Here is a 25,008-nt window from a genome sequence, read left to right as displayed (position 1 = left end):
AAATAAGATAAAAGTCCTATGCTTTTTTCCATAGCACCATTTAACTGTATAGTGAAAAATCAGATGTTTGATTAAAATCTATTAGATAAAGTTTGTCTATAGGATCCCATAATAAACCAGTCTAACAACCACATCAAAAAGCTGCCATCTTTTCTTGGTAACATGGAGCCAATTCTTCCCTTTTTAAAATAAATCTATTAACTCTTTAATAGTACATGCTAGTTAACCTTTTCTCATCCAATTTCAGCCATATTGGACTTAATAGTAGAATTTTTTAATTTACATAATCAAAATTGTTCATTTTATCTTCTGTGATCTCTATTTTTTTGTCTTGAACTCTTTTTCCTGTTTATAGATCTGAAAAATGATTTTCCCTTGTTCTTCTTAAATTGTTTATAATGTAACATGTTTAATCTAAGTAGTACTTCTATTTGGGGCTTATCTTGGTATAAAATATGAGGGTGTTTATTTAACTGTAAATTCTGCCTTACTACTGTTCAGTTTTCCTAGTTATTTGGTCCAGTGATGAGTACTTTCCCAGTAACTGGGGTCTTTAGGTTTATGGAATTTTAAGCTACTAGGTTTATTGGCTCTTTGTATGTTGGGCACCTGATTTGTTCCACTGATCAATCACTCTCTACATTCATTATTTCCCTTGGGATTCCTGACTTTTTGGCCTCCAGATGAATTTCATCATTATTTTTCCTAGTTCTATAAAATAATTCTTTGTTAATAATTCTTTTTTAAGTAGTTGGATTAGTATAGCATTGAGAAAGTAAATTAATTTTAGGTATAATTGTAATTTTTTATTATATTGGCTTATCTTACCCATGAGCAATGACTATTTCTCTAATTATTTAAGTTTGTGTTTCTATAAACAATATTTTGTACTTATATAGCAAATATTTGAAAAATATTTCATTTTCATCTATGTGTGATAAAAAGACCTTTATATTCTATATTTGATCTTAGAGTTAATAGGAGACCCTTTATTGTGTAGGAAGTGGCATGATCAGAGGATATGTTGGAGGAAAGTATGTAATTAACAGTCATATTGATTGTGATGGAGAAAAACTCACCCATAATGTGAAAGAAGATAGCAAAATGGATTAGAAAACATAATGCAACAACATACTTTTTATAGGAAATACACTTGAAACATCAAAGATTCACACAGAATTTAAATGAAGAGTTGGAACAGCATTTATCATTCTTCAGACAGACTCATATAAACAGATAAATGATATCCCACAAAGTCACAGTAAAAAAGTAGATATTGTTAAAAAAAGATTAACAGGGAAACAATATTATGTTTAAGGACATCACAAGCAATGAAATGATATCAGTACTTTCTATGTCTGTATACATTATATACATACACACACACCCATGCTAATATACACAAACTGGCATAGCATCTAAGTTTATAAAGGAAAATAATCAAATTACAGAAATAGCAAAATTCTTAATAGTTGTGGAACAAAATATTTGTCCTCTTCAGAACTGGACATATCTATCAAAAAGATAGAAAAAGTATCTGAATAGAATTTTAGAAAGTGTGTGTGTGTGTGTGTGTGTGTGTGTGTGTGTGTGTGTGTGTGTGTGTGTGAGATAGATATATAGTGATTACAGATTGGTAATAAAATGAATTTATATATTTTAAAGTTGTGTGCATCAAAGCATCTTAAACTGGGTCACAACCTCATATGAGGTTACATAACCATGTGGGGGTCAAAAGAATTTTGGTCTTCTATGTGCACTACTGGGACCAGAACAAGCACTTCCTTGTGGTGCTCAATCTGGGCCCCACGAGCCAAGAGGCTGAGCTGAAGATGCCGCCTGTGTCCAGTGGCCAGAAGCAGGGCCACCAGAGAAGGTGGCCCTGATGCTCAGCACCCAGAGTGGCTCCCAGGATGGGAGCCTGCTCCCCCTGCACAAGCAGCCTGTGGCCTCTGGAGAGGGGTTGCTACTCAAGTTCACTTATGTGGCTTAAGCTGCCCTTGGGCTCCCTTCTCCCCTTGGTTCTTTGTATTTCTGCGTGCGGGTTTGGGGAATGGGGGGGAATTTGCCGAGGGCGGGGGGGGGGGTTACTGTTGAAAATGCCCTGTGATGAAGCCTTTAGCTGTATATTAAAATGATAGTGATGAGCAAAAAAAAATTTGGGGCATTAATTTTTTGTATACCTATTTTATATACCTATATACCCAGGGTCGCATAAAAATTTATTGGGTGAAAAGGGGTCACAATTCGAAAAAGTTTAAGCCCTAGTACACAAGTAGAATAGTATTAGGGTATGAAGATCTCATAAATATAGAAAAGTCCTTTATTGACTACAATGCAATAAAATATATTCATTAAAGGGCATGTGATAAAAGGATTCAAACTTAATTAGAAACTAAATAATGCTAAATAGAGGGGGCAGCTAGGTGGTGCAGTGGATAGAGCACTGGCCCTGGAGTCAGGAGTACCTGAGTTCAAATCTGGCCTCAGACACTTAACACTTACTAGCTGTGTGACCCTGGGCAAGTCACTTAACCCCAATTGCCTCACTAAAAAAAAAATAATAATAATGCTAAATAGCTAGCATTTACCACTAGATCATGATTCATACAAATTCAAGTAATGCAAAATCTGATTAATTACAAATTATAAAATGATACTAGGTCACATTAAAGGTGAGCCAAGATTCAATGAATACATTGCCTCTAAGCTTTTCAAGGTCTTTAACATATGATTATGTCATGAGTCTTTACTTGCCTGTAATCTCATGTGGATATCATATAAATGCAGTGGTGTGCACCATATCTCTGAAAACTGCCAACTCCTTTTCTCCCGTGGAGTTTAAAATTGTTCAGTGTATAAAAAAACAACTGAGCAGAACTGAGCCAGTGGCACTCTATTAAAGGATCTATGATCCACTCTAATGAAGTATACCTCAGATCTTCCCCACAATCTGAGATTCTCCTGGTCCCCAGGACCTTGTTTTTATAGGGACTGATACCCAAATATGTAAAGGAAGCATGTTAAAATATAGAATTATAAGCTTGTCCTCTTTTGGCACATTGATAATGAAGATCTCCAGGATTTCATTTTTTTTTTCTTTTACTACGTCAGGGTTCATCTTGTTGAGAGCATGTGCACTTATGATGGTGGCATGACACTTTCCTGCAAGTGTCAATCACATTGTAATGAGCCTGTCATTCACTCCTTTTGGGAGGACTCTATTTGTTTCATAAAAGGATTCTATTAGGATGTTTTATTTCTCAATTTTTTGAAGATAATTTATGACTATGGCTACTAACTGTTCTTTAGAAGTTTGAGGGGTTTACCTCCCACTTTGATAGTTCCATTTTCAGCAAGATCTATTTCCATTTTTGAAACTGTGTCATTTAAGATATCTATCTGGACTTCTCACCATTTGGGTTTCTAATTCTTTTTAAAGCATTCCTGTTCCTTTGGTCTTCTCTGTTTTGTTAGCACATGACTTTGTAATATGTTCTGATTATTCTTTTTAATTTATTGGCTTTGCTGTGATTTTTACTTTGCACATTTTCTATTTTATTGATATGATTTTCTCCTTAATTTTTAATCCCGTTAGCTAAGGATCTGTCAATTTTATTAGTCTTTGTAAAGAACCAGCTTTTAGATTTAATTGTTCTTCCTTTTTTTCTTTTGTTTCCAATTTATAATTTCTCCTCTCATATTTTCTCTCCTCTTTTGTGCTAGTTTTGATTTTGTTTATTTGTTGAATTTCTAATTTTTTTAAATCCATGTCAAGTTCCTTAATCTCTTTTTCTGTTCTGTTAATATATGTTTGTAAGGACATAGTTTTCCCCCTTAGAACTGCTTTAGCTACATCACATAAATTTTCATATGTTGTTTTATCATTATAATTTTATTTTACATAAATTAATAATTGTTTGTATGATTTGCTCTGTGACTCACTCATTATTTACTATTTTAGTGTTGTTTTCATTTGGGTCTGTGTCTTTTGTTTATGCTCTTTGAACTAGTTTCTATTTTTATTGCCTTATGGTTGATAAAATATATATTAATTATTTCTGCCTTTATAATTTATTTTCAATATATCTGTGTCCTAGTACATGGTCAAATTTTGTTCAAGTCTCATGTGGTATGTATCTACCTATCTACCTATTTATCTAAACATATATGCATACATACATATATGTATGTATGTTTGTGTATATATTCATATACTTTTTCTGTCCAATTTACAAAACACCATGTCTTTTAACTCTGTTTTTTAAATCTCTTTTGTTTATCTTTATATTAGACAAAATGGGGAAAGTAATAATAAATCCTGTCCTGATTGTATTACTGTCTATGTCTTCTTGAAGCTCAGATTTTATTTTTTTACAAAAATTTGGAAGCTAAGACATATGTGCACATGCACACACAGAGACAATTTCCCCCTGGTTTTTTTCCACAAAATATAATTTCCTTGTTTATAACATTTTATTTTTTTAATATTTGTTTTTTTCGTTGTGAGGTTGCATGATAGCAACTCCTGCCTTTTTTAATTCACTTGATGCATTTTCCCCCATCACCTCAGTTTTAATTTTTGTATATTTCTTTGTTTTTAAATGTCTTCAAAACAGCAGATTGTAGGATTTTGTTTTCTTACCCAGTCTGTCACTTTTTCCCTTGTTTTATTGAATTGTTTAATCCATTCATATTGAAAGTTATTAGGGGGCAGGGCAGCTAGGTGGCACAGTTGGATAAAGCACTTGCCCTGGATTCAGGAGGATCTGAGTTCAAATGCGCCCTCAGACACTTGACACTTAATAGCTGTGTGACCCTGGCCAAGTCACTTAAGCCCCATTGACCCACAAAAACTCCCCCCAAAAAAAACAAAAAAAAAAGAAAGTTATTAAAGTTAGGTTTATATTTTTCCTCTATCTAATATTGAGGGTTTTTTCCAGTTATGATTTTCCCTCTTCTATTGAAACGCATTATTATATTCTTTCAGTTTATTTACCTTAATCTTTGTTTGAACTGCCTTTGTTGCCTTTTGCTCTTTTCCCCCTAACCCCAATCCACCCTTTTCATTTCTTACCCCTTTCCTTGCTGGGTTTTGCTTATTAATTCCTTTTCCTTTCTTGCATTTATCTGGTTTTATAATTTTTCCCTCCCTTTTTTCCTCAGTCAAGTAGACTACCCCTTCTTCTCTTCCCTTTCAACTAGTCTTCTTCATTAGTTTTTTTTGTTTTGTTTTGTTTTGGGTTTTTTGGGTGAGGCAATTGGGGTTAAGTGACTTGCCCAGGGTCACACAGCTAGTAGGTGTTAAGTGTCTGAGACCGGATTTGAACTCAGGTCCTCCTGACTCCAGGGCTGGTGCTCTATTCACTGTGCCACCTAGCTTCCCCCTTCATTAGTTTTAAATTGCATTTTTGTGCCACTTTCCCAAAAAGATTTTTATCACTCTCTTCATTATCCATCCTCTCTCTTTTGTCTGCTCTAGACTCTCCTTTTTTTGATTCATAATGCCTATAATTATCTGGTGTCTCTCTTTTCCTCACATAATCAAAGCTTCCAAGGTATCCTGCCTAGGCTTTCCCATCTAAGCACTTTCTCACACTGCTTTGTAGAGCTTATATGAATTCTCCTTTTTCATTGTGTCTCACTTCCAAAACAGTGCCCATTATTGCATATATAGAATGGACACTGCCCCATAGTAGTGCCCCTCTTTCATTGCATCCATGATTACACAACCTCCTACCACTAATCTGTGTCTTTCTAGGTCACCTTTATTCCCTACATTTGTTTCCAAATCTCCTTGAGTCCATACTCTCCCATTCCTCCATGTGCCAATTGACACTAGGGCATTTAACTTACCCCCATCACGCATAAAAAACTAGTAGACTTTACAAGCACCGAATTTCCCAAGCCACACCCAGCTTAAGGTCCCCCATCTCCATTCACAGAGCATCTTTCTTCACCTTTAGGAGCATTCATCAGTAGAACTGATAAATCCCATTACCAGAGTAAAGCCTCCTCCCTTTCCCTCTTTTTCAAGCTTTACCTCATTCTCCTCACCCATTCCTCTCTAGGCTTTTTTTCTTTCTGAGACCACAGGGTTCACCTTCCCTTCACTGCCAAACTTTGTGACCCTAGCACATCACAAATTCCTCCTCTTCATTTATCTTCTTTTCCCATTTTTATGTATTCTCCCATATTATAATGTAGTCCCACTAAAAAAAAAAAAAACTAATAAAACCATTGATTCACCTGTAAGGCACTGTGTTACCAGGTTCTGTCCACATAAGGACCACCTTTGCCTTTTCATTGTTGCCTCTACCATGTAGCTGCCTTCCTCCCTGTCTCCTAGTGTACATTTAGAAAGAAGTCACTTACTGGTTTCTCTGCTGTTACTTTGTTGCTGTTTCTTGACTGCTATATTTATTCACACCATTTCTTTTGTTTTTTATGTTCATGAAGTAAATAATCTATTCAATTTTGGTTTTCTTTCTAAAAATGATTCAAACACCTCTTTATCCTTTAATTCCTTCTGTTTTCATATATAGTTAAGCTCATGTTTATTGCTCTTTGGACCACATTATTCCAGTCTCTCCTACATTTTCTACATTTCTATTAAAATAGTCTTGTATTATTCATTTTTCCCCTTTGTATTTGAAATTCTTTCCCCTGAATTCTTGTAGAAGTTTCTGAATTAAAGTAAAATTTAACCACCATTTGTCTTGAAGTTTGCAACATTGGGATTTTGTTTTATTTTTCTGGAGGAAAAATGAAAATTGATTCAGTTGGTAATTAATTTGTTTATGTTCAAAAGTTCTTGGCAGTTTGATTCTAGTAGTTTCTTCATTGTGGTGTTATGATTTTTTGTCCAGTAACATGTTCTTTTTGGAGATCAGTCATCTTTATGTTGTCTCTACATACTGTCTTCAAGATCAGTATGTTTTGCTTGTACAGTAAGCATATTTTATTTTAATTTTAAAACTCCTGCCATTGTTATCAGTATCTGTTCTAGCCATTATTTTTGCTGTGCAGTCCATAAACTCTGCTCTCACAATTCTCATTTCCCTTTTGAACCACTCAGCAACAGTGTGCTTTGGTTCCATGTTCTCAAATTCCACAAGGTCCTCTGTCTCAGGGCTTCTTTAACTTTTTCCACTCACTACCCCTTTTCTCCTGAGAATTTCTTACCTGACCCCAGATATATAGGTATATAAAATAGACTTACATAAACTTTTACTGTTGCCAAATTTGTCAAGACCCCCCCACATTCAGTTATACAACTCCATATAGAGTCGTGACCCACAGTTTAAGAAGCTAGGCCCTATCTCATCAAGTGTTAGATCATTTTCCTTTGTTTTGTAGTATTTATTCATACATATCTAATTTGGTTATTGGACTAGAAGATCTTGCAAGGTTCCTTCTCTTGTTACTATTTTCATTGCTTATTTTTCTGCTTATGTTCAAGGTTCTTGTTTTTTTTCTCTTCCCAAAAACTTTGTTAATTTGTCCCTAATTTTCCCCTTTCACTCACCTTCTCCTTCCTGCCTCTCTGATTATGCTTTCCTGGGGTCTTGGATCTTGCCAGGCAATTCATGAGCCTGAATGTCTGTTATCAAGTTCCTAGGAATTTTCGTTTTGAAGAGGGTTTTTTTTTGGGGGGGGGTATGTTTGGGTTTTTTCAGGATTTGAGGTGAAATTTTCTGGTTCTAAGAAATCTGGGCACCTTTCTTTCAAGATTTCTTGAAATAGGATGTGTAGACCCGTTTTTGTGTGGTCATGGCTTTTGGTTAGTTCAAGTAAGTCTTAAATTTTTCCCCTCTGTTGTCTAGGTCATTTTTTAACATGAGATATATATATTTTTCAATTATTTTGTCTTTTGACTTTGTTTTAATATTTTTGTTGTCTTATAGAGTCACTGGCTTCTTTTTTTTCCATTCTAACTTTCACAGAGTTTGTTGTTTTGACAAGATTTTATATCTCTTATAGATTTTTGTAGACATTTTCTTCTGAGTTGAACAACCCTGTCAAGATGATAGTTTGTGGTGGATACTCCCTCCCTTCCTTCCTTCCTTTTTTCTCATTCTTATAGGCTACTTCCTAAGTTCAGATTTGATGTTTGGATCAGGCTTTTTGCACATTCCTGGAAGGAATGTCTGAACTGGTCTTTTTGCTGCCTTCTCAGGGTATTGAATGTTAAATTATTCCAGAATCTTAGGAACAGTTTAGGGTGGGCTCCTACAAATTTTCATTGCTCCCAAAGAGCCTAGGATAAATTCTAATCACTGAGCCTCTGTTCTGAGTTCTGCAAGTTCCTTACATGACTTTGGGTCTAGACAACTATAGAGTACAGTTAGACTCAGCCCCCACTATCAGTCAACTGTGTAGATTTGCTGATCCAGAGTGCCTACCCTGGTTATTCCTCTTTAGCCTTCAAATTGGGCTAGAAGCTAGAACTTAGATCTTACTCAACTGTTCCTAGGGTCTGAGCAACATCAGAGTTACTTGCTTCTGAATTTCCTTCTTACTTAGGAAATAGGCTAAGGCTCAATATGGCTCCTTACCCCGGGCACAGATTCCATCTCCATTCTGTCCTGGATCTGGAACTAGACAGTGGGCAGCAAAGCTGCCAGTTATCACCTGTTCCTGAATTAGATACCAGGTCTTTCCCAGTATGGATCTGGACCTTGCCTTGCCTTTGGACTTTGCCTCTGGGTACTAGGCTCTGTGTAGTAGCTTCCTAGACAGACCTGTTCCTAGTGTCCATGGACCTCACTGTCTATCTTCATATGCCAACCTAGGCTGAAAAAACAATATGACTTTTACCTCGGTTTTCTTGATTAGGATTCAACGTGATGTAATTGTTAGATTTGTGGAAGAATTTAGGGGATGCCAGTGGCTCTCTGTACTTTTAATCTTAATTTCTCTGCTACTCCTCCATCTTAATTTCACCCTCAAAGAGGGACCTCTCTGGGAGTGGCTTCAGTTGTGTTTTTTTTTTTTTTTAAATGTGAGACAAGGGGGCAGCTAGGTGATACAGTGGATAAAGCACCATCCCTGTATTTAGCAGAACCTGAGTTCAAATCTGGCCTCAGACACTTACCAGCTGTGTGACTCCGGGCAGGTCACTTAATCCTCATTGCCCAAGAAAAAAGAATGAGACAATGCTCACCTTTATTAGAATAGTGTTGAGTTTGGAATCTGAAGGACCTCTGTCATATATTAATTAACCACTGAAGGGTTTAATGTTCTTGATTCACATTGAGTGAATAGTCAGATTAAAATAGGAGTATGTCTTTACTGTTATCATGAAAGGGTACAGTAACATTAACCAAGCAGGATCTTTAATGAAAGTTGTACATAGTCATTTGATGTGGCTCCTTGTTCCTCTCTTAGTCTCTCACAGAAGCCTATAGTAAGTCCTAATTGCAATAGTCGTTGTCTGTACTAATGGTAAGGATCTTTCCAGATTAGAAGAAAAATTACCCCCTCACTTTAATTGCTTTCATCTTTCTAATGTTGTATGCCACATTAGTCTGGGGATCACTGAGACAGTGTCAAAAATATGGGCTATCTTGCTTGGAGCCACTTGCCTGAATTCTGTGACCATGGACCTCCTCCTGCCCTATTTTGCCATCATTTTTTATATAAATTCCCACTGTGGTATGCTCTAATTCTAGGTTTATCTCAATTATACATAAATATTCTAGACTTAGAGCACTATCAAGGCCTGGAAATGGCACAACTTTTGGACAGATTACCTCTTAAAGCCTCAAGTTCATCTGGAAAAGGGAGTTGGAATAAATGTCCTCTAATCAGAATCAGAAGAACTGGGTTCAAATCCCCACCTCTTATTTATTTGTGACCTTGATGAATTAGCCCCTTCCTGAGTAATAATAGATCACAAATTAATTAATATAGCTGAGTGTTTTCAGTATATGTTTATTTAAATCTAAATTTTGGTTGATGGCATATTGCATTTCTAATATCGCAGCTCTAATCAGTATTTACAGAAAGATAGCCATTAAAATAATTTCTGCTTACTCACATAAGTTGCTGAGGACAGAATGAAAGAGAAATTGTATGAAGAACTTCCTAAGACCCTCCAGACCAAATCAACTCACACTCTGATATGTGGCAACTTTAATGAAAAAGTGGGAAAAGGTGAGGTGGAGGAGAAATATATGGAGTAACGATGGATCAGGAGAAATAAATTAGGGAGATTAAACAGGTGTATCCTATGCAGAAACCTCACACCTTGTTATCACTATTAACATTTTACTTTAAAAAGAATTGGTAGGCCCTGAACATGGAAGACACCATGTAATATTACAAAGATTAACACTGATGACATTTTTTTTATTTTTTTTTTATTTTTAATGTATAAGGTATTTTATTTTTTCCGTTACATGTAAAGATAGTTCTCAACTTTTGTTTATACAAGCTTTACAATTTCAGATTTTTCTCCCTCCCTCCCCTCCCTCCCCCCTCCCCTAGACAGCAGGTAATCTGATATAGGTTATATCTATATATCTCTATACATATATATATAGATATAGATATATACACACACATATATATACACATAATAACATTAATCCTATTTCTGCATTAATCCTGTTACAAGAGAAAAAATCAGAGCAGTGATACAAAACCTCAAAATAGAAAAAAAAACAACAGCACCCAAAACAAAAGAAATAATATGGTTCAATCAGTATCTATACTCCACAGTTCTTTCTTTCTTTTTTTTTCCTTGGATTTGGAGATCCTCTTCTATCATGAGTTCCCTGGAACTCTTCTGTACCATTGCATTGGTGAGAAGAATATAGTCCATCACAGTAGGTCAACACTCAATGTTGATGATACTGTGTACAATGTTCTTCTGGTTCTGCTCATCTCGCTCATCATCAGCTCACGTAAGACCCTCCAGGTTTCTCTGAACTCTTCCTGCTCATCATTTCTTACAGCACAATAGTATTCCATTGTATTCATATACCACAACTTGTCCAGCCATTCCCCAATTGATGGGCACCCCCTCAACTTCCAATTCCTTGCTACCACGTAAAGAGCAGCTATAAATATTTTTGTACATGTGGGTCCCTTTCCCCCTTCCATGATTTCTTTGGGCAAAAGACCTAAAAGTGGAATTGCTGGGTCAAAGGGTATGCGCACAGCTTTATCGCCCTTTGGGCATAATTCCAAATTGCTCTCCAGAATGGTTGGATCAGCTCACAGCTCCACCAACAATGCATTAGTGTTCCAATTTTCCCACAGCCTCTCCAACATTTATTATCTTCCTTTTTTGTCATTTTAGCCAATCTGATAGGTGTCAGGTGGTACCTCAGAGTTGTTTTAATTTGCATCTCTCTAATCATTAGAGATTTAGAGCATTTTTTCATATGGGAATAGATAGCTTTGGTTTCTTCATCAGAAAACTGCCTGTTCATATCCTTTGACCATTTCTCGATAACACTGATGACATTTTAACTGATAAGGAGAGACATTACTGATGTGAGCTTTAGACCTGAGTGCTGTCATTGCTCAAATTATCAACTCATCAGAGGTTAAGATCAGAATCTATAATAAACAGAAAGTTGATTTAACCCTGAATTATTTATCAAAAAAGAGAAAGGAATAACAAAATGATATTAACACTGATCCTAATTATTTCATTCAGAAAATAAACCATTTTAAATTAATTATTTTAATATCAAATGAGCCCAGAAAGTACCTTAGTCAAAAAACTTGATCAACTGAGAGACTGCAAAGACAGTACAGTAAGATTAATTGTAAAACCTTATCAAGAAAGATGACGGATAATATTGAGCAGTATCATCTCATAAAACCAAAAGAAATAATGGAGAGTAAATTTCAGAAAATTTGGCAAGATATCCAAGTAAGCAAAATCACCCTACGGACAATGGAAGTGAACCTACAAGGAGAAGGAAAAGAGGAAAGATTTTACAAATATGTGTGTATATCAACAATCTATTTTTTATTAAAGATAGTAAAAGCACTACACTATGACCTTAAGTTAACAGTTCATGCTTAAATTCCCAGAGATACTTACAGAGAAGATAGAAATGGCACTGATGAGAACAAAAATGAGAATAGGCAAGTAGAGAGTTATCAAGTATGTAGAGAGATTTTTCTTGTAGGTGTTACAGTTCTGAAGGAATCAAGAGACTGCTACACAAAGGAAACTGAAGGACAAGGGGAACATACAAAAAAAAATAGGAAAAGCAGTATTGAACCTTACTAATAACAAAACATTGACTAGAGAACATCAATAACTACTGTCCTTTTATGCTTCCTTTGCCCAGGGTTACACAGCCATTATGTGTCAGATAGGACTTGAGTCCAGATGTTTCTAACTCTATAAAATCTTTTTGCAGTTTGTTTATATGTAAATTGATGTGTATTCATCAAAGATAGTACCTGGAGATTAGAGATGGGTAGAAATTTGAAGATATGAGGATAAAAGAATGTTACCCCTCCCCTATTCAAGACAGATTATAATCAGATAACGTTTGTGAAGAGTTGTGTATTAATTCCATGCCTCACTGGGTATGTTGACACATGGTTGTCATCCTTGCTACTAGAGGAGGCTGAGGCTAATGGAGTTCAGGAGTTCTGAGCTGCATTAGAACTAAAGCAGATCAAGTGACTTCTCTAAGTATGCAACCACTATGGTGCTCCTCTGGGAGTGGAGGACTACTAGGCTGCCTACAGAGAAGAAAACCATTCCAGGTAAGAAAAAACAGCATGGTAAAGTTCTCATGCTGATGAGCATTAGGTCCGTCCATGAGTGGCTTACTGTGCTTTCCATCTGGACAAAATAGGAAGACCTACTAGTATCCAATAAACACACACACACACACGCGGCAAAACACAAAAACAATGATTCTGTAACATGTATGACTCGTCTCTAAACACAAGCATCATGGAGCTTCCTAGATTCAGCAAATTACTAGAACTGATATCTTAAGTAGCTGATTGATAACAGCTATAATGAATACTTCTTTTCTTAAGGGGAAGAAAATGGCTCAAAACTCTCCTAATTGTGCAAAGGTTCATTGTGCTGTATTGTAGCATAATAGGAATTTATAATAAGTACTAAATCACATAGAGTTGATAACTTGTGATAGATAAGGCTAAACTCTCAATGTTCTTTCTTTTTCACCTGCTTAAAGACCTGACCTAATAAATCATGTTGGCAAGACTCTCTTCCCTTAATTTAGGCTTCTTGGTACTTTCTTTCCTCATAAAATATATAAAGTTCATCAGTGTTCTACTGTCTTTGTTTTTTACAAAATCTTTAAATGGGGATGGTTTCCTCAGGGTTATTGACCTTATTAAGCTACTTGATTCTGAAGCAGCCGTTTTGTTGGAATAAATCCCTAGAAATTATTAAAATTATTACAAAATTATTTCAGTAGATGCAAATAATTTAATCTTTTTTAAAAAAAAACTGATCATTCCTGATTAGCAATCATGGCTCAACTTTATTCTTTAAATAGCTTTCTCCATTTAAGGAATATTTGTATATATGTATGTATATACATATATCCTTATAACATTATATGTGGTCTATGCATACATGTGTACACACACACACATTATATATATACACACATGTATATATATATATATGTGTGTGTGTGTGTGTGTGTGTGATTTTCTTCTGTTTTGTTTTGGGACTCAACTTGTAATTTCATTTTTATATGAAATACCTGCTGAGAAAATTACTTTCCTAGGATTACACAGCCCTTAATATGTCTGAGGTGGGACATAATCCCAGGTATTCCTGTGTTCCTGACTTCCAGTCAGGTAGCACACTGGACCACATCTGTGAGCAAATTTGTGTGTGTGTGTGTGTGTGTGTGTGTGTGTGTGTGTGTGTGTGTGTGTGTGTGTTATTGTAAGAGGGGTAGATAGAGAGAACAAAGATAGAATTAAAGCAGAGGTGGAATAATCTTGGCCCCTTTTAAAATACTTTTCTGTCTAAAACTGTTAAAATAGGTAATATTATCGTTAAACGCATAATTGGTGGCAGGATTATGTCATGAAAGGACACTGTATTTAGATTCAGAAGATCTAGTTTCAAATCGTAGTTTCTGTTACTTTAACTTTGGAATCACTTTACATTTTCAAGCCTCAGTTTTCTCATTTGTAAAAGGGTTAACATAATAGTCACCTTACCAGGTGACTCTGAGAATATAACTTTGCAAACTGTAAAACCCAATCTAAATGTGACTTAGCATTATTGCTATTGCCAACAATTATTAACAACATTATTGTACCAGTACTACATGATTCCTCATAACACATTATTGTTGCATCGCTGTTTTAAATGTCCAGATATCTGAATTTTGGAAAAAGTTGAATTCCTAAATATGCCACATGTAGATAAAATAAATGCATGCTTTGGCACCATGATTTATTATTTCATTACTGAGACATTGTAATACCATGGAAAGAGCACTTAATTAAGGGGAAGAAAAACCTTTTTTTTTTTTCTCTTGCCTACTTATGTGACCATGGCCAAGTTATTTCATACCTATGGGGCCCCAGTTTCCTTATCTCTGTGATTTCCCAGTTTTCTTCCAGTACCAAATCCTGTGAGTCCCTAAATTTATCAGCAATATGGTGTACTAGAAAGAGCTTTGAATTTGGAGTTAAAGGACCTGGTTGATAGGCAGCAAAGTGCCAGGGCATAGAGTGCCTGGCCTGCAGTCATGTGACCCTGGGCAAGTCACTTAACCCTTTTTGCCTCAGTTGCTCATCTATAAAATGAACTGGAAAAGGATGGCAAGCCACTCTAGTTAATCTTTGCCAAGAAAATCCCAAATGGGCTAACAAAGAGTTGGAGGTGACCAAAACAACTCAACACCATCAAACTCCTATCTGTGTGAACTTTGGCAAGTTTACTTCAATGGGCCTTAGTTTACTTACCTATAAAGTGAATGTATTAGACTAGATGATCACTCATGTCCCTCCCCACTCTATATCTTTGACTTATTATTTGTCCAGATTATAACCACAACCCCAGCTTTCTCATAAGTTCTTTGTTGTCCAAATCTTCACCAAAATTCTCATTAGAGAATCTGTAATTGGGCTTCACAAAAGATGGAAGCTGGTTTAAAGTTAAATGAGTCTTTCTAATTCTTATACTGTTTTACTGTAAAATGTGAAAATTGTTTAGAAATTCACATAATATTAAAGACGGTTTTAGTGGGACAACTTATGTCTAAGCAACTACTTTTTGAAATGTAGAAGCTTCCACAGATGAGCCAGACCACACCGGTGATACTAAAAGCTACAGTAGGTCTTTATTATAGGTTCATTTAACATCACATAAAGGAAAGTGTTTAATTTCAGAGGGAGGATGGAAAGGAATGAACTAGGAAAAGTGGAAAGGAAAGAAAGGGGCAAGCAGGGGCAGTCAGAATTACATTCACCAGAGGGATAAGATAGAACTATGTTTCTAGAGAGACAAAATATATTAACTGCATAATGTAAATTAATACAGTAGAGTCTGGGCCTTGAGTGAGATTATCTTGATGCCATAGCAAAAGGAGGAAGAATATGTAAAAGTCTCTGGCAGTCTCAGCCCTCAGATTATGTCAAACTTTGTCCACTCCACTCTTCCTCATGCAGTCACCAAACACCGAGTGTAACCCATAAAAGCATCTGTGTTTTGGTCCATACAACAGGGCAACTTCAAAGAGTAATAAGAGAGCCCAGAATTTGATACAAAGTTGGGGAGGTCCATCTGATTTAAGTCCATCTAATTCCTTTCCTACCACTGATATCACAGATAAGGAAGTATCGATTAGCAAGGGTGTTCATAGTTTGCAGCAAGGAAGATTGTATAAGGCATCAGAGGAGTTAACCAGGCAAAAAAAGGAGGTATCTTGAGCAAAGGCAGTCACAAGAATCCCCATTCACAACTACCCACCTCCCACAAAAACTAAAGGCTTTTTGACCTACTACCACTAAAGATGAAACGTTTAAAATCTGTGTGATAATTGTTAAGTGTGCATTGGGCTCAAAGTATTTCTGAAGCCAGAATCCCTTTCCTTCTGCCATTATTTTATGAAAAAAAATTATATCCTTTTTGGATGTTTCACTATAGCTAGAGGTTCATATAAGGGTTGTACCAATGGTAGATTTTCCTGGTGCAGTAACTATTGGCATAATATTTGACAGTTAACTAATCTCTAAACTGCTGCAATTAGCTTGTTTTCCATAGTGGGACATTTAATTAAGATGGAGTGCAAACTTCGGAAAGAATGTTTGTGAAAATGTTTTTTAAATATGCATTGAAAGGTCTAGGGGACCCCGTTTTATTTTAAATAAAAAGATAATAAGTTTCATAATTCCTTACCTAATGCAGGTATAAGGGTTAATTACAATTTATTTAAAATATTTAATAGGAACCTCAGAAGTAGCTCATTTCCAGAATATTTCAATTTCTTTCACAATATGTGTCTACCATTATAGAAATCCCAAATTTCAGCTACTGATTTCCTATATTTTCAGTTTTACAAAATCGTCTGGCCCCGCCAAAAAAGATAAATATTTTATTAACTTTATTTTCACATCATAGGTATGTTATATTGTTTTTATTATTAGCCTTCTGATGCCCTTTATATTTTGTATTAGAAGTTAAAATATTAGTTCACATGTAACATTTTCATATTTCTAAAGAACTTCTATCACTTCCACACCTCGTGGAAGAAAGATTTTTTTTGTTGTTGTTGTTTTTATTTTGATTAGACCTCATTGGAGGAAGTTACTCTATCAATGCTTTCTTTGCAATTTATATTCTTAGAGTTGCCTGGAAAACTGACAAGCCACATCACTTGCCCAGGATCATACAACAGTATGTGGCAAAGGTAGAATTTGAACCCATGTTGGGGATGGGGGGAAGATACCCTACCATAGATATTGTCCTTTACACATTGTATGAGAAAATGGAATAAACCTCCTTTGAGCTCAAGGAGGCAACTTCTAGATTCCTGTGTGGCTGAGGCCGCATCAATCATAGAGCAGTTACTATTAATTCCATTGCAGTACAAGCCTGTCCCTTCAGCAATAGTCCTCTTCTACCGGCTACCATTGTTACATTCCATAATGATATACTGCTTCTTTATGGTGAATAGTGCCTTGGGTTATATGGGTGCCATTTGAAAAAAAAGTAGCAGATTATTGAAAATTTTTACTACATCTTGAGGAGGGAGGATTGGTGAAATGTGGGTCTTGCTGATTGGTTAGCATATACAAGGATAGTTTATGGTTATATTGAGAATTATTCTTTCCAAGATTCAATAAGCTACATATTAGAATATATTCTACTCAATAATGTGGGTGATCAAATTAGATAATTTGTATAAAATTCTTTGTAAACGTTAAAGTGCTACATAAATAACAGATATTATTATTATGTCATAGTTGAAATTATCTTTTAATATGGTTCTTATGATCTTTGTAGAGCAAGTTTAAATGACTAAAACACTGAAGTTCACAGAAGACAAAATCCAAGAAAAGAGTCAGTAGTAAAAATTCATGTCCTCAAATGTCAGTGACATAAATGCCCAGATTTTAAGCAATAAACAAAAGGAATTATATGGGTCCTAATTTAAGGATCCAAACTTGACTTCATAAGTATCACTGAGACTTGGTGGGATAAAATCTATTACTACACCATGGCTCTACATGGATATACTGTATTCAAAAGAAACTGGGTCAGTAAAAGCTGGGGAAGAGTAAGGTGCTCTTGATCTTTTTCCTTTTTCATATTTGTATCCTCAGGATTTAGCACAGTGCCTGGCAGCAGATATTCATTGATTAATTGATAAGATGTACAACAAAGAATATAATCCAAAATTATTATAAGTGTAACATAAAGACTTATGATATATTTTTTTTATTATTTGATCTTTCCTTTTGCCTTAAAAATCTTAATCCCTGTTCTTTGTCTTCATCACAACTTGTAGTTCCTTGTCCTCCCAGTTCTTTTGCAGGCCAGTACTCCTGCATTAGCTACAGTTCTCCCTTCCTTATCTCAACCCCTTTGTGAATTACTTCAATTCTACACGGTTCCTTGCTCTTGTGTCCTTCACCACCCTGTATTTTTGCTTATCACAACCTGAAAGACCCCCCCCACCCTAATTTACTCCTACCAAACACATGCTGCTGAATGAAGCTGGGGGGCAATGAAAACCACTATAAATTGATTTTACATAATAATCTCATCTGGGTCTTCATTGCTGCAAGACAGTCCTTTTAATACCTCCTAAATCATTACTCTATCGCACTTACCATGGTGGCTATTCCAGAGTTTTCTCTGCCTTCTCAAACTTTTGCTGCATCCCCTCCACCATACTCTCTCAGCTGAGGATATTGCTTCAAACTTCTTTGAAAAAAAAATGCCTTTCCTCAAGAGCTACTGTTTCTTCTCCCTTCCTCATTGTATGCCACTGAGACATCTTCCCAAGTATCTCCTCCATCATTCCTTTCTCACATAAAGAAGGGCTCTTCTCCTTGCCAAAGCAAATCTTTTTATGTGCACCCTTGATCCCATCCCCTTCCTTCTTCTCCAGTAGATTGCCCTTTCTTATCATCCCACTGTCTTTAATAATCCTCAACCTCAACCTGTCTCATGGCTTCTTCCTTTTGCCTTTGAATGTATTCATATCTTCCTAGCCTTGTAAAGACAACACAGAAAAACCCACCTCACTTGTTCTGACCATCTTCACTAGCAGTTGTCCTACGTATGTCCTCCTCTTCTTGACTATATGCTTTGAAAAGCATAATATAATTTTATTATAGCATATAGTATATATGCTTTGGAAAGCATCTATATTAAGTGCCTCCAATTCTTTCTCTCCTATCAATCAATTCTAAATTCTTAGCAGTTTGGCTTCTGACTTCATAATTCATCTGATACTGCTCTCTCCAAAATTGCCAGGGTTCTCTAATGGTCCTTTCTCTGTCCTTATCTTTCTTGACCTGTCTGTAACTTTGACCCTATTGATCACTCTTTTTTTCCTGGATGCTCTTGCCTCTCTAGGTTTATATGTCACTGCTGTCTGTTGGTTCTCCTGCTTCTTGTCTGATGCCTTCTTCTCAGCTTCCTTCGCTGGATAGTTCTTCATCAATCTCATGTACATTAACACTGGATATTCCTTAAAGCTCTCTCTTGAGCCTTCTTTCTCTTTTCTTTCTGTACCATCTACCTTGGTGATCTTATCAGCTCCCATGGGTGGAATTATCATCTCTATGCAGCTGATTCCCAAATCTATTCATCCAGACCTAATCTCTCTCCTTAGCACTAGTTTTATATTACCAGGTATCTTTTGGCCATTGGAATTTCATGGCCCTTGGGGATCTTAAACTCCTCACGTCCGAAGCAGAACTCATCAATTTTTTTTTGCCCTCCTCAAACCTTCTTTTCTTCTCAACTTTCTTACTTTTATCTTATTTTCAAGGACACCATCCCCTCTCTCATTTACCACTTATATGCAAACTTTTCTCAAGTTTTGTCATTTCTGCCTTCATAGTATCTTTCTTGCCCAGGGTCACACAGCTAGTAAGTGTCAAGTGTCTGAGGCCAGATTTGAACTCAGGTCCTCCTGAATCCAGGGCCGGTGCTCTATCCACTGCACCACCTAGCTGCTACCATAGTATCTCTTATGAATATACCCTTCTCTTCACGTACACACTTGCCTCCCTTATGCTGTCCCCTTTCACCTCATCTCTGGGCTATGTCTGGTTGGTTTCCCTGTCCTGCATCTCTTCCCATGCCATTCAGTCCCATTATAATGCTAAAGGTGATTGCCCTGAAGTACATACCTGATTCATTATGTGATCCTACCATCAGCACTATTTAACAAACTACAGTTGTTCTACATTACCTCCAGGATCAAATATAAAATTGTCTGGCATTGGAAAATATCCTCTCCCCACCCCCAGTCCCTCAGAGTTAACCCTAAAACTCTGAAAAGAGATGTCGTTCCCTTAGTTCCCAGTCTGTTACTGAAAAAGGGAGGTTTGAGAAGTAGCACTAGAGCTTACATATGCTACATTTATCAAAGCAGTGTGCTTTACATAATCAACTAAGAAATGTTTTATATGATGATAAATTTCACTACAGTGGTGGTACTATCTATGTGCTACCAAGGCAATATCATGGAAAATAATGGTTTCCAGGTAGGATAATTTACATTAAAATTCATCCCAAAGCAAAATCTCATTGAGAAATCATCATAAAATAAAAATTTGAACTACTTTAAGCTGAATTTTTGGTTTTATTTTTGCAAAAAAAAATTTTGCAAAATATAAATATGCAGAAGTCAAGTACCATGTGACCAAATTAATCTGGAAATTTAAACTAAGTTAAATGATACCATGTACTACCTGGCATTAGGATTTTATGTGGGGGGGCAGGGTAGTGAGGGTTAAGTAACTTGTCCAGGATCACATAGCTAGTAAGTGTCAAGTGTCTGAGGCCGAATTTGAACTCAGGTCCTCCTGAATCCAGGGCTGGTGCTTCATCCACTGGGCTACCTAGCTGCTCCCCTGACATTAGGATTTAAAGGACCTCAGATCTTGCCCATAAAGCAACTTACTCCACCAAAGCAAAATACAATCTGTCTATAACTCAGTCTTATAGAGTTGATTGAGGGGGAAAGAGATTAGAGATCACACATGCTCCTGATCACACAGCTACTATCATGGATAAGAATTACTTTGCATCACTTTCTCTCTAAACACTAGTACAAGTCCTCATTACCTCTTCTTTGACTACAGTAGTAGCCTTTAAATGGGCCTTCCTGCCTCAGCTGTCTCCCCACTCCAATCCATCCTCCCTTCAGCTACCAGAGTAGTTTTCCTAAATCATAAATCTCACCATTTCAAAACACACACACACACTCTCTCTCATTAAATTCTAGTGGCTCCCTATTACCACCTGGATCAAATATAAAATCTCTTTGTCATTCAAAGCTTTTCATAACACGGCTTCTTTGTACCTTTTCAGCCTTCTTATTTAACCCTCTACACATACAACTTAATATACTGTCTTTTTTACTGTTCCTCACAACACTCCATCTCCTGCCTCACACCTTTGATGCTTACGCTCCTAACTTAATCACACCTTCTATAGGAGACCTTTTCACAGTGTTTTGTCTCTGAGATCATCTTCTACTTACTCTATATGTATTTTGTCTGAACATTGTTAGATTGCATTGCCTCCATCATCAGAATGTGAGTTCTGTAAATAGAGTGACAGTTACTATTTTTATTCACAGTGCTGGACAGATAGTTCCATTGCTCCCTGGATATGATATCTTGAATGCCAGGGCACTCCACTCCTTGCCCAGTTCAGCCATGTCTCTCCTTGGGGCTATCTCTTTCTCAATATCAGTTGGGTCCTCTACTGGCTATTCCAATTTTTCAGGTTTGCACAAGATCCCATACCCCAGGAGAATGAAGATAAAAACAGGAAGTGGCCTCATACCCAGACCCAGGTTTGCTTAGGAATCCATGCACTCACAGATGGACATGGTGGGGAGACTGACCCCTCCCCATTCCCCCAAACTTAGGCTTATCCTTTTACTTCATGTCCAAAAGGAAGGACCTATTTCAAGTGTCCTTTGGCATACATACTCAGCTATAGCTGAGCATTTAAAAGGCTTTTCTTGACCATAATGTAAGTGGTCAACACACAGTCACAGGATACCTGCTCTGACTGAGGGACAGCCCCGCCCCCCCTTACATGTTTTCATGCATTTCCAGGAGACTCAACCCCACCAAAGAGTTGGGTGCAGTTAGTCTTTTGAACCTAGGACAGGCAACATTGGGCATTCTCCCAAAATACAACGTAACTTTAAAAGGCAGGGGCTAAAATGGAAGGGTCCCTGAACTTAGAATCAGGAAACAAGTAATGTTTGAAGTCCCAGCCCTACTAATAGCTGTTTGACCCAAGACAAATCATTTTGCCTCTTCTGGAGCGTCAGTTTCCTCATTTGTAAAATGGAGATAATACTTAACATTGTTTAACAGTCTTGTACTTTCAGTGCTTTGTAAAGTTTAAAAAATATATAAATGGGTGCTGCTGTTATTTTAAGATATTTTGTTCTCATGCCAATCATAATCTAATATATAATAACAGGCTTTAAAATAAACATAATTTAATCTTTGCAAAACTAATCAGTTTGTTATTTAATACAATATTTTGGGGGATTTAATGTAAAGGTCTTTATTTGAATTTGATTGTATGCCCCAAGATGTAAAACCTGTCTTATTTATAATCATCATAAATACTCTTGTTGTTAATAGTATCCCTTTGCCAAGGTGGTGCCTTAAGAGTTTTGTCTTAGATAATAATTCCAAATGGCAAGATGTAGCCTTGGGAACTGGAAAGCTGAAAGTAGACCTAAAATTAATAAATATGCAACAATGATCCACTGTTTCTTTAAATGTATTTGGCGATACTTTTTAGATTCAAAATCCTATATGATCACTTTATGGAGATGCTTTTTGCATCCTATTTATTTTATTAAAAATCTAGTGAAACTCAAAGCATTTTGTTTTATTACATGTGTCTTTTTCCTTCAGGATTTTATCATTGTAGAATTGTTTTTCCATTTTTTTCCTGTTAATATTTTTTTCAGGAGTATGATGATGGATATGGCACTGCTTACGATGAGCAAAGTTATGACTCCTATGATAACAGCTATAGTACCCCAGCACAAAGGTAAAGATCAATCCTTACTTACTGTTCCTGAAAATGTGTATTATCCAAACCACATTTTTGGTCTGACATGGAAAATTAGCATTCAAACCACAGCATAATTAACCCAACCACCAGTCTGAGAATTATGATTTCTATATGTTATTCCCTATTAAATGGAAGTAATTAGGGCAGTTGGTGGCGCAGTGGATAAAGCACCAGCCCTGGATTCAGGAGTACCTGGGTTCAAATCCTGCCTCAGACACTTGACACTTACTAGCTGTGTGACCCTGGGCAAGTCACTTAACCCCCATTGCCCCGCAAAAAAAAAAAAAAAAAATGGAGACAATTAAACTTTTAAAAATGATATCAATTTTGTCATTGAACAGAGATTTACTAAGTGTTTACAATATGACAGGCACTTTTTAAAGGAAAGGCAGTAATAATCCCTACACATAGTTAGATAATAGAAGATACAGAGTGGAGGGAAAAGATTGGAAGAACACAGGAAAAGTAGTAATAATCAATGTTATAAAGAGCTTTAAACAGAGGATTTATATTTGATCCCAGCAAAAATAGAGAGCCACTGGAATTTGAATAGGGAAGTGACATGGCCAGATTTACTCTTTAAGAAAATCACTGGTAGCTGAAGGAAGGATAGGTTAGTGGGAAGAGAAACTTGAGTCAAGAAGACCAATTTCAAGTCTATTACAATAATCCAGGCAGAACCGCTGAGGGCCTATGATAGGATTATGACCATAAACAAAAGAGAGAAGAGAAGAAGGTGGTCTAGCCATACCAGATTTCAAACTGTATTTTAAAGCAGTAAATTATCAAAACAACCAGGTACTGGTTAAGAAATAGAGTCTGGTGGGTCAGTGAAATAGAATAGGTACAAATCACTATGATAAATGACTATAGTAACCTAACATATGATAAACCCAAAGATTGAAGCTTTTGAAACAATAACTCATTATTTGACAAAACTGGGAAAACTGGAAAACAATATGGCAGAAACTAAGTCTAGACCAACATCTCACATGGTATACCAAAACAATGTCAAAATGGTGAATTTGACCATACACATAAATGATGAAACCATAAGCAAATTAAGAGAGCATGGAGTAGAGGGCAGCTAGGTGACACAGTGGATAAAGCACAGGCCCTGGATTCAGGAGGACCTGAGTTCAAATCCAGCCTTGGACACTTGACACTTACTAGCTGTGTAACCCTGGCAAGTCACTTAACCCTATGTTAAGGGCTAAAATTTTAGCTACTCTGTCTAAAATATCTAATTAGTGGTCGCCAATAAATTACAAGCTTTAGCAAGAGTTAGGCTTTTAAGCATTTATTAAGGAGAATAAGAATTTGGTAAAGAGAAAGAGAAAAGGCCTAGATTCCTATCTGTTAAAGGGAGAGTGCATTTCTAGCTTCCTTCTCCACCAGCGTCCCCAGGAAAAGAGAGAGACAGAGCTCCCGGCTCCTCCTTCCTCCTCCCACCAGCAAACGTCACTTCCTGACGCCAAAGAAAAGATGCATGGTCCACCTTCAAAGACCTTCCTTCATGGTGGAGCTTTTCTATAGTAAATCTCCAGTAGGTGGCGTCATTCTAATCATTACACCTAATTACCCATTAAAATAAAGAAAGAGAGAGAGAGAGAGAGCATGGAGTAGTTTATCTCTCAGATTTATGGATGGGGGAAGAATTTAGTACCAAAGAAGATATAGAGAGCATTATAAAATATAAAATAGATAATTATCATTATATAAAAGTAAAAAGCTTTTGCAGAAATAAAACCAAGGCGACCAAAATTATAAGAAAGAATTTTTGGAACAAGTATCTCTGATAAAGGTCTCATTTCTCAAATATATAGAGAACTGAATGAAATTTATAAAAATACAAGTCATTCCCTAATTGATAAATGGTCAGTTGTAATGGCTAAGAATTGTAAATCAAAGGAACGCCCATCAATTGGGGAATGGCTAAACAAGCTATGCTATAGGATTGTAATGGAATGTTACTGTGCTATAAGAAATGACAAGCAGGATAATTTCAGAAAGGCCTAGAATGACTTAGATGAACTAATGTACGGTGAAGTGAGCAGAACCAGGAGAATGTTGTGCATAGTGACACAAATGATGAAGAACTATGAATGACTTAACTATTCTCAGCATTACAAGGATCCAAGACAATCCCAAAGGAATGATAATAAATCATGCTATATACCTCCAAAGAAAGAACTGATATTGATTGAACATGGACTGAATGAAGC

The 25,008-nt window shown here is 36.3% G+C and overlaps 1 protein-coding gene across 2 annotated transcripts in view; it reads left to right on the top strand.

Moving 5' to 3' along the window:
- Positions 1-25,008, top strand: part of KHDRBS3 (KH RNA binding domain containing, signal transduction associated 3) — a 278,529-nt gene that overhangs the window by 193,643 nt on the left and 59,878 nt on the right. For both annotated transcript variants that reach the window (XM_043979875.1, XM_043979876.1), the window contains one exon: positions 22,677-22,759. In XM_043979875.1, the coding sequence (XP_043835810.1) occupies positions 22,677-22,759 (83 nt within the window). The remainder of the gene's footprint in view (positions 1-22,676; positions 22,760-25,008) is intronic.

Source organism: Dromiciops gliroides, chromosome 1 (genome assembly GCF_019393635.1).
Source record: "Dromiciops gliroides isolate mDroGli1 chromosome 1, mDroGli1.pri, whole genome shotgun sequence".
Lineage (NCBI taxonomy): Eukaryota > Metazoa > Chordata > Mammalia > Microbiotheria > Microbiotheriidae > Dromiciops > Dromiciops gliroides.
Note: the sequence above shows the minus strand (reverse complement) of the source record. Positions and strands in the feature narration are given on the sequence as shown.